The sequence below is a fragment of the Pyxicephalus adspersus genome, chromosome 4 (assembly GCF_032062135.1).
Source record: "Pyxicephalus adspersus chromosome 4, UCB_Pads_2.0, whole genome shotgun sequence".
Classification (NCBI taxonomy): Eukaryota; Metazoa; Chordata; class Amphibia; order Anura; family Pyxicephalidae; genus Pyxicephalus; species Pyxicephalus adspersus.
In genome coordinates this window covers 42105009-42120990 of record NC_092861.1, presented here as the reverse complement: position 1 = coordinate 42120990, position 15982 = coordinate 42105009, and the positions used below count along the sequence as shown (strand labels likewise).

General features: G+C 34.8%; 1 protein-coding gene across 1 annotated transcript in view; it reads left to right on the top strand.

Moving 5' to 3' along the window:
* ARHGEF26 (Rho guanine nucleotide exchange factor 26) overlaps positions 1 to 15982 on the top strand; it is a 78081-nt gene that overhangs the window by 39203 nt on the left and 22896 nt on the right. The window contains exons 7-10 of the mRNA XM_072407961.1: positions 3770 to 3922; positions 5457 to 5586; positions 7212 to 7286; positions 10247 to 10336. Coding sequence (XP_072264062.1) covers positions 3770 to 3922; positions 5457 to 5586; positions 7212 to 7286; positions 10247 to 10336 — 448 coding nt within the window. The remainder of the gene's footprint in view (positions 1 to 3769; positions 3923 to 5456; positions 5587 to 7211; positions 7287 to 10246; positions 10337 to 15982) is intronic.

Here is a 15982-nt window from a genome sequence, read left to right as displayed (position 1 = left end):
GAAGAGAGACTATCATGGGAGAACCTGGGTGATACAACAAACGTGGAAAAGATTTCCTAAAAATCATTTGCTATTACTTGTTTCCAATCCTGGGCCAAATTCGTTATAGGTTTCTGGATCATCCAGGTACTCCCATGATCTTCCCTAGTCTTGGAGAGCTTTTGTTTTTTTTTTTTGTTTTTTTTTATTAATATTATTATTATTATTATTATATACTTTAGCATTTTTATCCTGTAAATGCAATATGGGTTCAGGCTTCAAGAGCCGAGGTGTGTGCCAACCTGTATTTGTAAAATGCTATTTGATGTGTTTGCTGCTATTCGCTAAATGAATAAATAATCAAATTAAAGAATAAAGACCCCAACTTTATTGGATCATAAAATCAGAGGTCTTGGTGATGTTGGAGCAGCCAAAGTTTAATTTAAGCATTTCGCCTATTATTACAGTACATGATAAATATACTGCACTTAGTTAAAAGGACAAGGTCACAAAAATGAAAATGCTTATTGTAACTAAAAGTCATTGGGCTCTATTACAGAATCTTCATATGAAACAACAATCAGCTATTCTGTTTATAAGCTTAGTAGCCTAGGGCACATTTTGTTCTTTGCTAAGTACATTTACTGACATTCAACAGCAGAACACACAGCAGGTATTCATTGTAAGAATAGGAAATATTAAATACTTCAATTACATTAAATTATGCATTTAATAAAAATACTTGGGTATTCTAAATAGTGCCTCAATCTGTCTTTCTACAAGTCTTCTGTAATACCCTTTAGGGCAGCATTCAGCCTGGGGGAAGAGGGGGAACACTGTTAGTCTATGGGGCTTTCATACTTTGCACAATGGGGTGACTCTAGCATGTGTAGCCTGCTCACTGTAAAACACAGCACAAAGATATACCCTCATCAATAAACTGTTCCACATTATCCATGGCTTGCAAAGATGTTTTGCTTTGCAGTGGAGAGAAGCAGATAGTCAGATCTTGACTCCTGATTTCTGGGTTGGGGTGACTAGACTGTTCCACATGGAAAGGGCACCATTATGGCATATGATTTGGTCACATACTAAAGCATCAGGTGATCTTATAGTATTATCTCTCTGAAATATATATTTTTTGTTAGTGGTTGTCCTCTTTTTTTCTTTAAAGTGGAACTAATCTTCCTTCTATGAATCTTCTTCTTGATTTGCCCTGCCTAGATAACAGAGGCATACATCCTCCCAGAACATGCAAGGGATGAAAACTGAGTTTTCCTGGCCACTAAAACTGACACCTTGCATGTGCACTCCTCTTTTTGTCAGGCAGGTAAGTCACACTATTGCAGAAGGGGCATTGCTTGTCCTTTTCAATAATGACCTGCCTGATCATGCAAACTTAAAAGTTTAAAAAACGTCCAGAATTCATATTTGCAACACATCTGAAGTGATTTTTACATTAGTACCTTGCAATGTGAATGTCTCAAAATTATGAGATTTGACTGGCTTAAAATTGGCAACAGTTAAATTTTTTTTTTTTTTTACTGGATCAGTAAAGCATGTTCACTTTACAAAGTAGCTGTTGTCAATTCAGTTATTAAATCTTGTTCATCAAAATTTCTTTTTAAATGTACCTTATGTGTGATTGGGTATTCATTAGAAATTGAACTTTAACTTTAAAAAGTACACCCGTGTGTCTGGTTCCTGAATGCAGAGAATTCTGTTTGCATCTACTAATATATATCATATAATATGATATAGAAATAGTTAATTATATGTGATAAAGTATGTTGCACTTTGCTTTCAGAATAGTTTGTTCTAGTAATGTATCCATGGTCACTGTGTTTACCAAAATGTTTACTGTATTTTCAATAGAGAAACTGTAGACAGCATTTTCCTATACACAGAGTCCCTGGTATGTAAGCAATATTTCCTTGTAACATCCACAATCTGGTGCCAGTCTAGTTTAGGTCTGTCCACATTCTGGATCCAAACTGCGAGTTGCACAAAAGATCATTGTTTCATATATTGAAAGCTATCCTTATCTGTCGGAAGGGGACAATGCCAACTACATAGCTTGGTTTCTATGAGATGATATTTGTCATTTTCCAGTACACAGTAAAAACTGAACCTGATAAAAATAAGCTTTGTATGAATAAAAATGTTTACTTGTGTCTATGCTCATAACATTTTTAAAATAGTGTGTGTGTTATATGAGGTGGTCAGTTAAGATGTTAAAAGGTTTCTTTTTTAAACCAAAATGAATCATAATGGTTAATATAACTTTTTCTTTACCTAGTTAAAGATTGTTTAGTTTTTGTAGAATTCTCAGTGGAAGCATGGCCAGTGGCAAAGGCTTTGTATAGCCCATATGTATTTATGGCTACTTAATTCTTTTATCTATTTTACTTTTAAGAAAATGAAAGGAGAAATAAGGGGATGAACAATGCTCTGATAACTTTCATTGGAACAAGTGTTTTTATTAGAATGACTTCCTTGCAATCTGTTCATGCGACATTTATAAAGATTTAGATTCGGATTACTTCCCATTTTGTCAAGGGCTGTTTTTTCCATGAGGATCACAGATATAAAAACATAATTGTCACACTAACCCACTTCTAGAAAATGAAATTTTGGCTCCAGTTCTACTTTAGTGTTGGAGGAGGTAGCTAAAATTCCAAGACTGCAATTGTAACTATATCAGACCAAATTTAAGACTTAATTTTCTCACGATAATACAAATGCGCCGTTTACTTTACATACCCTTTCATCCTTTCTCTTTTTTATGCCGCCTTCATACATAACATTAAGTAATTAATACCTGGCACCAATTCATAATGGCATTACCAGTCTACTATTTCAGCTATGTAAGTGCAGTCTAGCATGTAATGTGAGAGGCCAGATTGCTGTTATGACTGGTTTGTAATTTAATTTTTAAGTCTTTATTAGCATCTCACAAGAGACGCGGAGAACTCCGTGTGCTAAACAGCCTGTGGCACTTCTCAGGATTACCAGTTACTTGGGGACTTGACTGGCACAAGTAAACATTATTTCTGGCAAAAGTGATCAGCTTGCAACATTCATTTTTCCTGTTTGCTCTCAACACTTGTAATTAGATCACGTGTAAATTTAACCTGCTACCTAAACAAGTCACCTTTATTTGTATAAGAACTGGAATAGTAATGCAATAACTGATGTATGAAATTTCACATTTATTATAATGTCATGCACTTGGTTGTGATACTCAAATGGTGATCTGCTCACACACACACACGTCTGCGTAATGTTGAGGCATTCTGTATTAGGGCAGTCTTTATAGGAGCACTAATATTATTTATTGCATGGAATTGTAATTAAAAGATGTTTCCCAGGCACTGATTATCCAGACCTTTTAAATGGAGTCATAAGTTTCTATTGCTAGATTTTTTAAAGGATATCACAGAGCAAAATCTATTTCCAGCCCACTCTCTAAAACCATTTTGAGTGCTTTGTAATGTCCGTTAATTTCTATAGTAAAATATACTAACCTCTAAGTTTTCCATCTAGATCCCTTCATATTCCTTGGAGGGGTTCGCTGATCCAATGCCAACTATCTGCCCATACTGGCTGGCCACAGCTTTAAAAATAGAACAGTGATATATACTATGCCATTGATAGTCTAACATATTGACAATGGTAAAAGCAATTTTGGGGTAAATGTTTTCATCTGGGATCATTATTATTATGATTTGAACAATATTCTTGTGTTTGAAGACTACTGCTGATCTCAGTTTTTGACTTTGTTTTGCAGATTCTTTAAGGAACTGGAAGGGAGACATCAGAGAAACATTCTTATTGAAGATATCAGTGATATAGTGGAGAAACATGCAAAATCTACTTTTGATCCCTATGTGAAATATTGCACTAATGAAGTCTACCAGCAAAGGACGCTGCAGAAATTGATGTATATTTTTTTCCTTTAGTCTTGTAATTTCATTTCTCTCCTTACATCTGTATGGTTTCCTTGATTTATCACATTAGGGTAAAAAGAAAATAAATAGGAAACATGTTCATGGCAAGATTTGCCAATGTTTACTACAATTAGGAGTTTGTGTTGCCAAATGCAGGGATGAAATCCAGAATGTAAAGATTAGGCAAATGTTTTAAGATAACCAATGGTACCAAATATATCATTTGTTAATATACATAAAATGGGGAATTTGGAAATAATGGAAATCTTCCACTGGGTGTTTGCCACCAAAAATCAATAGTTCATTGCTTCATAAATATATTGTTACTTCTTGCATAGGATATACATGTAACTTTCTTTTTGTTTGAAAAAAATAACAGTTTTTTTTACTACGTCCTTTGTAAACTAATTTTGAATTGGAGTGCCTGGTTTATCATAATCAGCTGGAACACTTCCCATGCTCTAATGGTGAAAGCTGCAGTGTCTGCATCCCTCCAGAACTAAATAACCTTTAGAGAGTTTCTCAGCACAATTGAAATACATTTTGTAGGGTATTATGCCAGGCAATGCTACCCTGGTATTCTCCCCTACCCAAACATAGGAGATGCCCTAAGTGTTAATGGTAGCTGAGCACTGGAAATTACATTTCTGGTCACGTTGTTTACAGAACGGCTCCAGGCTGCTATATTAGCCTTTTTCTTCACAGTGGATAAAAAGAAGAGATTTTATAACCTCAAATTACAAAATGACTTGTGTATCAATTATATTATATTTTTTAAATACTATATTTTTTTACACTTTAAATGCGGCAAGACAATTATTATGCTTATTTATTTTGGTGGAATTTATCCAGAAAATCAGTATGTTTAAATGTTTTCATTTCACTACAAAAACTTGCAAATAATCCTCACCATTTCCTTTTTCCAAAAACATAACACATTTTATTATTAATAATATTTAACATTCCTCAGTAAAGTATCATGTTCCACTGTGTGGCTGTGCTAGATTTGATGAGGTTTTCCACTTTGAAGAAGGAAGTTTGAAAGTCTTTCTGCTTCTTAGTCTGGTGGCTTTCTACTGTAGGCGCTGTGTTTTGTTTAATTTTTTCTGAAATTACCTAAATCACCATCAGTATTTCATTTTCTGAATTCCAAAGGTCCGGGAATGGACCACCTTGCTTACAGATGTGTCTATGGTGCAGAAGATGGCTTCACACCTCTCCAAATTCAGTTTCAAAACTAAGATTCCTATTTGATATTCTATATTACCTATATAACTATCTCGCTTCTTTACAAATCATCATTCCACTTACCTATTTAAGTTACTTAATTATTGCAAAATTACCTGGTGGGCTCAATGGATTATTCCATAGGCTGTACAGACATGTGAAATAGGATCAGTAATATACCCTAAAATATTGTATTTGCCTGGAAGCTGTATTTTTTGGTGTTAGAAATGTGTCATTGCTTTCATCTTACCTAAAATTCTGCTCATTACTATTCAAATGTTATTTTTATTTTCATCGTAGAACTACAAATGCATCGTTTAAGGATGCTCTGGCTAGAATTGAGTCCCAGGAAGAGTGCAGGAATTTGCCAATGATTTCCTTCCTCATTCTCCCCATGCAGAGAGTCACCAGACTTCCACTTCTCATGGATGTAAGCTTTTCTTGTCTGACTTTTATGGCTCCTAATCTAATAAATGGCTCAGAATCTCCCTTAGTATATATTACATCTGGTAGGGCTTTTAAATTGACTCTGATTTAATCAACATTTTGTAGGGCAGGGGTAGGCAAACTCCGGCCTTTAGGCCAGATACGGCCTAGCCAGGGGCCCTGGTCGATCCGGCCTAATCCCGTCCGGCAGGGGTCGGCAACCCACGGCTCCGGGGGTGCATGCGGCTCTTGAGCCTCCTTGTTATGCCTCCCTTCCCTATTTACTACAGCCACCATTAACACTTCGGCCCCGGGGGTAAGGGGACATTCCCTTTCCTCCGTATGCATTGTGGAGGAGAGGGATTTCCTTTCAGGGACATTTCTGGTGGGGGGCGAAGCCATCAGCGCGGGACTCGAGAGAGTGTTCCTTCTTGACCTCCCAAAATGGCCTGGTAGCCAAAACTGTTTGGTGACCCCTGTTGTAGGGGAATCTGAAATAGACAACAGCAATTCAAAAACTTGGTCCTTGACAATTTTGGGACCTGGTTATCCTTGTAAGGAGGCTAACTAGGTTTGCTTACCCCGTACACAGAATCTCATTTCACCCTTTCAACCTAATTTACACATGTTCACATTACACTATATACAGTTATTGACCTGTATCTTAGATGTAAGTTGCTGAAGTTTAATAGAAAAGGTCCAAAAGTACCAAAAATCAGCCATTGCAAAAAATCCTAACAAGACATTTATTCATCTCGAGATCAAGGGTGATTTTCTCAGATGTGTAAAAGCACAATAAACCCCAGCCTCAGGTTTGTAACATTTTTGGCCTGTGTATTTTTATAATAGTAGTATTTTCTTGTGTTTTCTAATATTTATTATGTAGAACTTTATATAAATCAGACGTTGAAAGCTTTAAAATTATAACCTTCTGGTTCTTTATAATATAAGATACTTTGAACCGTTGTGGGATTTGCCCAACTGTATGTATCATTTATAGCTGTTTTGGTGCTTTCTCACATATAGGCTGCATTTTAGAGAGTTCCTTAACCTCTGAGTGTAATTCTTCCCTTTTCCTTAGATTTATTATTGCCTGGTTACAGTCACTTTCTTGTTTTTTAAATACACCAGTCTGAAGAATATTTCTTGTACTTATGTACTAGTGAGATTCCTGTGTTTTATAAGCTAGATTTTGGTAGGGTTTGTGACCCCTAAATGAAATTCTTTCAGCTCCTTGGTAATTCATATGTCAATTACTGTCTCTTAGCTAACCACAAGCACTCTCACTCCCAAGTACTGCCTGTGCTTTCCCCTGTGAGCTGTCAGCGCAGGGAATCTTACCTCCTATGTAGAACTACATGTAGTTGTGTAGGGTGCTAATATCATAAGAGCCTCTGATAACTGAAATATAGGCAGTTTTTCATGCTTTTCTGGTAAGCCTAGGTATATAAAAAGTCTTTTTTTCAGTTCATAAATATTCTTATTACTTTATTATAGAGCCATGTATACGTATATTATAAGCCTTACAGCAAAAGATCAATATACATGTTATCTTATACTGTTATAATGTTAGTTTTACTTTTAGTTGGTTTCATGTCTGGTTCTAACTAAACACTTTGTTTAACTTAGACAATCTGTCAGAAAACACCAAAAGAATCTGAAAGATATGAAACCTGCAAAAGAGCCTTGAAAGAAGTTAGTAAGGTGGGTATAGGTCATTCTTTTCTCTTTATGTGAAATTTAGCCTATGCTATGTATTTGTTATTGTATTTCTAATTATTTATATAAAAATGAAAAGTAGTCAGTAGTTTTTGTTGTTCAGTTTAAAATCGTTTAGCTTGGCAGGATTCCATTCCTTGGTAATGAAAAATGATCAGCAGAAGGAATAATGAGAACCCAGAAATTTTAGCAGATTTGAACCTCACGATTTGTTTGCTTAAACAATGTCACTGAAAATAAAATTAATGGTAAATCTTTATATTTTAAGTAAAAAAAAATAAAGGGAACATAAACTGTTAATAATTGTCTAAGGCCTTGTTCCCCTTTTGTGTGTTGCCTTAAAGTATGTATTTGTATGTGAGAAAATTACAGAAACATTTGGTATGTGTGTTGGTGCACTGGGTTGTGTAATGCATGGTGCTGGGGGTGTGCACATTAATGGGCTGCATAACACAGTGCATGGCTATGCACATTGATTTTGTAGGCAGCATATGGCAGCATAGTGGTAAAGAAGCCTTAGAGGGGATTTTCCTATTTTCCTTCCTGGAGCAATTTCCTCTCATGTGTCTACATAAAGTTAAAGGAAATCTGGCAAATGAGGAAAAAAAGCTGTTTTTAAAAACCTAGTTAATCATTCTATTTATAATAAAATTAGAGCTTTAAATCTAAACTGTTGCAGAAAACAATCACATGGCTACGGGTTAGTAAGAACCAGAGAAATCGGTTTGTAATATGACCTAATAAAAGTTTATTTCTGGACCATTGCTCTTGGATACATTGTGTCATTCCCTGTTTGCAATGTAGTGTATACATTTTATGTGTGAGAAATAGACTTTCAAAAAAAGAAAGCAAAGTTTATGCTTCCTTTGGTTGAAGTGTAACCTAGATGTAATGGGTAATTACCCTGACTATTCACATGTGTTGGGAAATAGAATTGGATAACTTGTTTAAAATACCTAAGTGTTGTGTTATATCATACACACTGCAGTGTGCTTTACATCTATGTTCTTTGCTGGCTCAGCAGAGAGCACACTTTGAAATTGTTTTTTTTTTTTTATTATTATTTTTGTTAGCAGTATGGCCAAACCACTGCTTTTAAATGAACCTCATAGTTGTAAGCTTTGTTTTTACATAAAAATTAATGACTTTCAAAGGGACACAAAGTAAAATTTCCCCAAAAGTATATGGCAAGAAAAAGCTTAATGTTGTTTTAGCCTTTATCTAATTCTAAAAGAATATTTACCTTTACATAAATTGTATTTATCAAACAGGGAATCTGACATTCACATAAACATTCCCTGGTGGAGACTCAAATATTACCATCAAAAACAGGGAATGTTTCGATGAATGTTAGATTTGTTGCTTTATAAAAAAGACCTAAAAAAGTAAGAGTTGGTTTAGCACAATTTCCAGCTGACAAAATTATTAGCAACCAAAGCATTGGTCTAATCCCACTCTTCCCGAATAAAACTGAGTGCTGGTAGTTTAACAATAAGTGGAGAATATGTGCTTGATGAACTGACATTTCTTGCACATGTTAAGACTGGTCACCACCCAAGGCACTCGGCATTCCAGTCAGTGTTACTTTATACACACGATAGAATGTAATTTGTCGTGGACTAGTTAGGGATTAGTGATCCCCAGCCTGCAGGTCTGTCTGTGTTGAGCCCATCAACTGATTTGTAGCCTCATTTTTATAGAAATAGCTCTCATTTTGCTGACTAGTCATTCAGGAGTCATTGACAGGCTTGGATTTCAGAAGTATACATCACCTGCCTTTAAGGCTTGGAGGAGGCTGGAAAGTAATATCAAACCATTTATCATTGGTGTCTCGGAGAATGAACTCTGACCACATCTTGAAATCTGGATTAGAAGTCCATGCAGTGTCTACATATCTGCCATATTTATAGAAAAATGCTTCTATTGTACGCTTTGGTATGCATGTTAAATGTTATCAAGATTTATGAAAGAGCAAAAATGATGGCAAATCCATCTGTTATTTATTACTAATAGAAAAGTCTTCTGCCAGAAGTGAATGGGATTAGCCATTTATTATGTAGGTAAATGTTATAAGAGAGTGGTGTTGTGTTTCAGAAGATTGTATGTAATGTTGGCACATGTGGGTAGTGTAGCTGTAAAAACTTGAAGCAATGGAGGCTGGAAAGCTTCACCAATGATGCTGATGATTTTATAGTGTGTTTGTAGATCTGCATTACTTAGGTTGCATACACGCGTTCAATTATTCGTACTGGAAACTATTTTTTGTGAACGTTTCCAGTGACAAACAACTGTAAAAAGAATGAACGAATGCTGTACATACAACTCAGTTCTGTTCTATGGAGAGAAGAGGGGGGGGGGGGGAGAGAGGGTGTCACCCTGCTGCTTTCTCCTCCTTTCACCTTTATTGCAGTCATTCATTCCCAGTCGATGAATGTGAATGTCTTCTCATTAAAACTCTCAGTAGTGCCAGCCGCATGCTTACATTTGGGGATGGATATCCTATAACATTTGTCAGTACAGTTTGGTATTCAAATTTCACTATTGGTCAATTCAAATAGCTATGGGGCATGGCTCTACTATTTTTTAAATTATAGTACTTATAAGTAATAATTTACAAATGTATAAAAGGCATCAGGTGGCCAAATCTAAAGATGTGTTACAGTGTAGGAGGCCATTATACCAGGTCTAAAGTGTGTCCGGCTATGTGTGTGGGGCCATTGATGTGCTGTGTGAGTCCAAATGAGGAGGTAATGGAGAGCAGTATAGTATAGTTTGTATGAAAGCTAAAGGAGTGTGCTCAGTCAGATTGGTGTGTGATAAAGTTTAAAAACCTACATATTTGTAGGTGCGTTTATAAAGGTGTTCTAGATTTTACATTTATATTTCAGTAATAACATTGTATACCTGTTTTTATTTAATTACCTTCATCTAATATCTTATTTTAGTTGGTTCGTCTGTGTAATGAAGGAGCACGGAAAATGGAGAGGATGGAAATGATGGTGACTATTAATTCTCAGCTGGAGTTTAAAATAAAGGTATTATCCCTAATTGCTTTTTTTTTTTTGGGGGGGGGGGGCATTATCATTAGGGTTTTTTAGCCTTAAATAATACTACAACATACTGCATTGGTAAATAAACAGAGATTTGCAATAGATTCAGCATTGATTTCAAAATACCTTCCAAGCAGTCCAGCACCTAACACATTGAATAATGCTAAGTTTCTGATTTATTTAAGCTCTCTAAGACTTGAGAAGATAGACTATCATTGGAAATCCTGGGAGATCTGCCAAACCTCGGAAAAATCCTTTGCAGGTTTGCTGGATCTTCCATGTTCACCAATGAAAGTCTACCTTCTCCAATCTTGGAAAGCTTTAATAAATCAGCCCCACTGTCTAATGCTACAGAGCTAACCTGGATACCATTATCAACCAAATGATTTGTAACTTGTCCTGGATGGGTGTTAGGTTGGTATGAAACTTTTTTGTGGCTGGGTAATGTTTGGGGATTTGGGGGAACTAGTTTATTACAAACCTAACACTTTGAATTTGGGTCTTTTAAAAAACACATTCACACTTATGAATTTATCAGGGGTATGTTTATATTGGAAGTTGGCACATAATTACTTTTTGATCAGCAGATTGATAGTATACCAGTCTCACTGTTCTGCAATGATATGCAACAGAACAATAGAATGGATTTGGCTTCTATGTGAGAAATTCATACAGCTAATCCCAACAGCCAACTTAAATTCCAAAGATACAACAAAGCATTTCAGTCATCTACAACTTACCAGAACCATATAAATATTTTAGTGGAAACTTTTTTTTGTCCAAATCTCTGAAAGCTCTTGAGGACTGAAGGAATGTGAAGGTGTCACTGCCCGATTAATCAGGGTTTTCCACAGCAATCACTAAATTTGTTATCACTTCTAAATTTATAGCTATTGTTTGTATTTCAGAGAAGAATTCAAAGCAAACCTTTTCTTGTTTTACACACTCATTATTTCTGCAAATCACCTGGGACAACTTTTGTTATTTTGAGTTCATCTGTCTTCACTTTCACTAACACAAATTGTTACCTTTTAGTTTGAGTGCTAAACAGCTGTATTATGAAATGTTTATAGCATCAGTCCACCTTAAATTGAAAATTTAACTCTTAGTTTATGATAGCTGGTGAAAAAGTAGCACCACCACACAGGATCTTCTTCCTTGAGTTCATGGATCTACATGGCTGCTGCAGCCATTGCACCATGATTTCTCTACAGTGGATTTTAGGATATATTATTGAGAATGTTAGGACCATCTTATGAAGGATGATAACACCAAAAGGCCAATTAGAAGAAGAGCAAGAAATTTTGTGTAGGAGTCTCCAAAAAACAATGGGTGATTTAACTCACTAGATTATGTCTGTAATTCCTGGGTGAATAGGCCAACTATTTAAAAGGTATGTGGAGAAATAGAGGGACGGGAAATGCGAAGTGCTAATCTTTATGAGTCTGCCTTTAATACATCAAAAATTGTGCTCTAGCCAGGGATTAATATTATTATTATTAATATTAATAAACAGGATTTATATAGCGCCAACATATTACGCAGCGCTGTATATTAAATAGGGGTTGCAAATGACAGACCAATACAGACAGTGACACAGGAGATGAGGACCCTGCCCCGAAGAGCTTACAATTTAGGAGATCAGCCACCTACCCACAATAAAAAAAATGTAATGGTTTTAATTTAATTTTTTTTTTTTTTACCAGTTTTGAAGTTTCCTGTCTTTCTCACTTCACGTGAAGTGAGCCTGAGTGGAATGGACACTTGTTATTGACCATCCAGTGGCTGGATGCTCTCAGGTCCTGAACACCACTGGTCCCTGGCCCAGAACAGTGTCAGTGATGTACATGTAAAGAGTTAAAAGTTAGAAAAGGTAAAGAGTTAAAAATTCAGAAACATTAAAAAAATTACTAAATGATGTGATTGTGGTGGAGGCACAATGTTTTTTTCAGATGGGCTTTAGGTCACTGACCCTAAATATGTATGCTAGTTAGTTTGATAAACCCCAAATTCCCTTGCATACTCCAAAATCAGGAATTGAATCACCACTCAAAGGGGACATACCAAAATTTGATATTCTACTTACTAAGAGGATCTTCCACAATATTGTGTTACCAACAATACTAATATTTCAAAAAATAAAAAAATTCAGTTTAAGTCTTTGGTCCATATATTAAGTCTATGGTCTATATATATAGAATACTTCACATATATTTCATATATTAAAGTGGTCAACATTTAAATATATATATATATATATATATGGCATTATCAGAAAGGTAGGATAAATAATGGGACATCACCTGATCCTGATCCACATTTTGTGTAGTAGTTCAACATTTAAATAGAGTCTGTGTTTTCATACCCTGGTAATACCTGTTACCTTATTTCTTGTCACAGTAAAAGAAAGAAAGTTGAAATTCAAAGTGGGATCAGAGATAGCAATATTGACTTGAATTAAATATTTACTTTAAACATTATTTTCAATTCAAGACATTTAATAAAGTTGTAGATTCAGAAAGTAAATTATATATGTCTGATTGGGCCGTGATCTGTTTGTCGTTTTTTTTTCTTTTCTTGTTCATACTTTCAGTCATTCTTTTTACTGATTACAAGACTGTCCTTAATTACATGTCATGTTGTGCTGAACTTGAAGGAAGATCTGGCACGTCCTACCTCAGTCTAGCTATTTCCTACCTTTCTTAGACAACGCTGCCAAATGCAGTGAAGAGTGTGACGTTATTCCTATTGTTTATGTTTTTCCGGTGTGAAAACAATTTACATGGCCCTGAGGATCCAGTTCTATTTTAAATGTTTATAAGAATGAATCATGTTAAGTCTTTTGGAATGTCAGGTACAGAACAGCAATTAACAAGTTTGGATGAGTATTTAAAGACACATGCATTCCTGCTTGGAATCATTAATTTAATTTTAGTGTGTGTATGTGCAGTCTAGCTGACTACAATACTGGTTTAAGGAAAATTTATGGCTTCCTTGATTGCATGTTCACTGTAATGACAAGGTGCCAGTGGTTCATGTTTTGTGCAGGTAGATTCATGAAGCTTCTTTCTTTTTTTTTTAAATGTCTGATTCTGCCTCCCTAAAGAGTTTTAGGAGTTATATAAATGTAATATCAGGAATATCATGGTGGCATTAATATGAAGGTTGGGGTTTGTGATAAAAATAACCCAATATGGTGAACAATCTGTTGAAAATGGCATTCTTATTTTAAATTCATGACATGAATACAAAACATACTTTTCTCCTGCACTTAAATTAGGAATGTCAAGTATAGAGTTGAAATGAACAATAGTGATAATCATAGGTGATCGTTACAAAGACAGATGTTTGTTTTGACTGTAATTATAGCAGTCCATGCAACTATTGTGGGGCTTAGAGCCACAGGGGCCCCTGCACTATTTTGCTTTTGCAATTACATGACAAATACATTTTAATAAAATAAATGGTCTTTGTTTTTTTAATGGCAATCCTAATAAAATACTATTGTATCAAGAGGATAATATTTTTTTCTGTCAAGGTAAAAATAAATGAATCCAAGCAAACCTTTTGGCATAGGCCTAAACCATTACTATCATTACCTACATGGCAAAGGTGTCCTTAACCAAGGTAATTACAAAAACGGATTTACTTAGCTGTATATAAAAAAAATAATTATTTAAGACAAATTTGTACATTGCTTACATTAACACAAAATTCACGTATGCTGTTATCTTTCACAATCTCCTCAAAAAATCTATGTCATCTCTTTGGTATGATTTTTCTTGCTAATAAATTAGTGCTTACACTGCTTCTTTGTTATAAAATAATATCTTGCTGGGAATACACAGGTTAGCCAACAATGACTTAGCATTTGGAATATGCTATAACATAAATTGCTTCAAGTGTGTTGTAATAAAACAATTTATTAAGAAATGTGATAACTTCTTAGCATATAATGAAGTACCTTTTATAGTCTGCTCAATTTAATCAAATATCTTCCCAAAAGCTGTCCAGTTCTACTGTTAAAGCTTCACTAAAAAGCTGAAAAATGCTAATTTATTGAAAATGACATAAAGAATAATAGTGCTGTTGTTTATCAGTCTAATTTAGAAAAAGGAAAGACAGTTTGTTCTTTGCTTTCCAGTTTAGCATCTGATTTTATGCATGCTATGAAACCTACAGAAATTTTACAATTATCTGTAATATGTTTTGGGGGTCTTCATTTAATTTATTATGTCGGTATTATATATCCTTTTACTTATATAGCTATCTATATGGTATAGGTATTATATATTCATGTCATAGTATAGTTAGTAATGTCTGTACACATCTGAAGCTAATCTCTTATGTGTTTGAGATATATATATGTATGTGTGTGTGTGTATGTATATATATATATATATATATATATATATATATATATATATATATATATATATAAATATATTCCATGGTAGAAAAAATAGTGACCACAAAATACTTTAACCTGGGTAATATATCATACAAAAAGTCAATGTGTACATAGCTTTGTTCATGCATTTTTGTTAGGCAGTTAGAGACTGTGATATTTGAAATTCCTTTGAATTTGGGTTTATGGTAGAAAAATGTAAACACCTGGGTTTTCCTGCAAATGGAAAACTGTCATTATATAAGAGAAAAATTCCTTTCCTATATATCATCTCCCTGATCTTTCTGCAGAATTGTAGGTCTGTTGATAATTATACCTTGTGTTCTAATTTGGCAGACGACGGGTTAAGTTGGCTGAGCTTGCTTGTTTTTTCCATCTGAACTGTCCCGCTGCATTGACTCTTCACAGGAAACAGTCGACTTTCATTTAGGAAAGGAGTTACCAGTGCTGGCGCGTTGCCTTTCAGTGTCTTGGCACAGCGTAAAGACATTTGATCAGGCATCCACCAGTCCCATGGTCTGGCTTAGAACCAAGAGATCCATTACTTTACTCTTTGTAGTCATTAACCCTTCATTATATTATTAAATAGTGAAAAATAAATGAGTGTGAGATGATAAGTCATATTAAAAAGCAGAGCAGCCTTAATAGGTATATAATCAAGTTCTGATTTTATATTTAATCATACAATTCTTACTCTCTACTATATTACTTTTATCTGTGTGTTTGTATACTTTAGCGTAGAACCTTATGCCAGTTTGTGAGTCACATTTAAGATGTAACACATCATGATTAGCCCCATTAAATATGATTTCATAAGTCTTTGTTAGCAATGCAGATCCTTGGGTAGTTTGAACTTTATCCAAGTCAGGGTATTCCTGTAAAAATAAAGTGACATTTAGTATTAGAATTTGAGTGGTGCCTTATTATTAAAGAGTATACAACAATGACACCTAGACTTTTTTACATTATGCAGAACATCTAAAACCGTAAAAGATACTTGGTCAAGACAATAGAACAAGGGGAGGGATGAATGAAATGCTGCTTTATTCTGTATGTTGGATTATTGAGGGGCATAGCTTGTAAAGCAAGAATGAGCTAAAGTTACCACTATTGTTTACCCACATGTTAAGGTGAACACAGCACTTTATATATCCACCACCTCTGATCATCACTCTGCTATAAGGAAAACTCTGCCACCTTCATAAGTCTCATAAAATATTCTA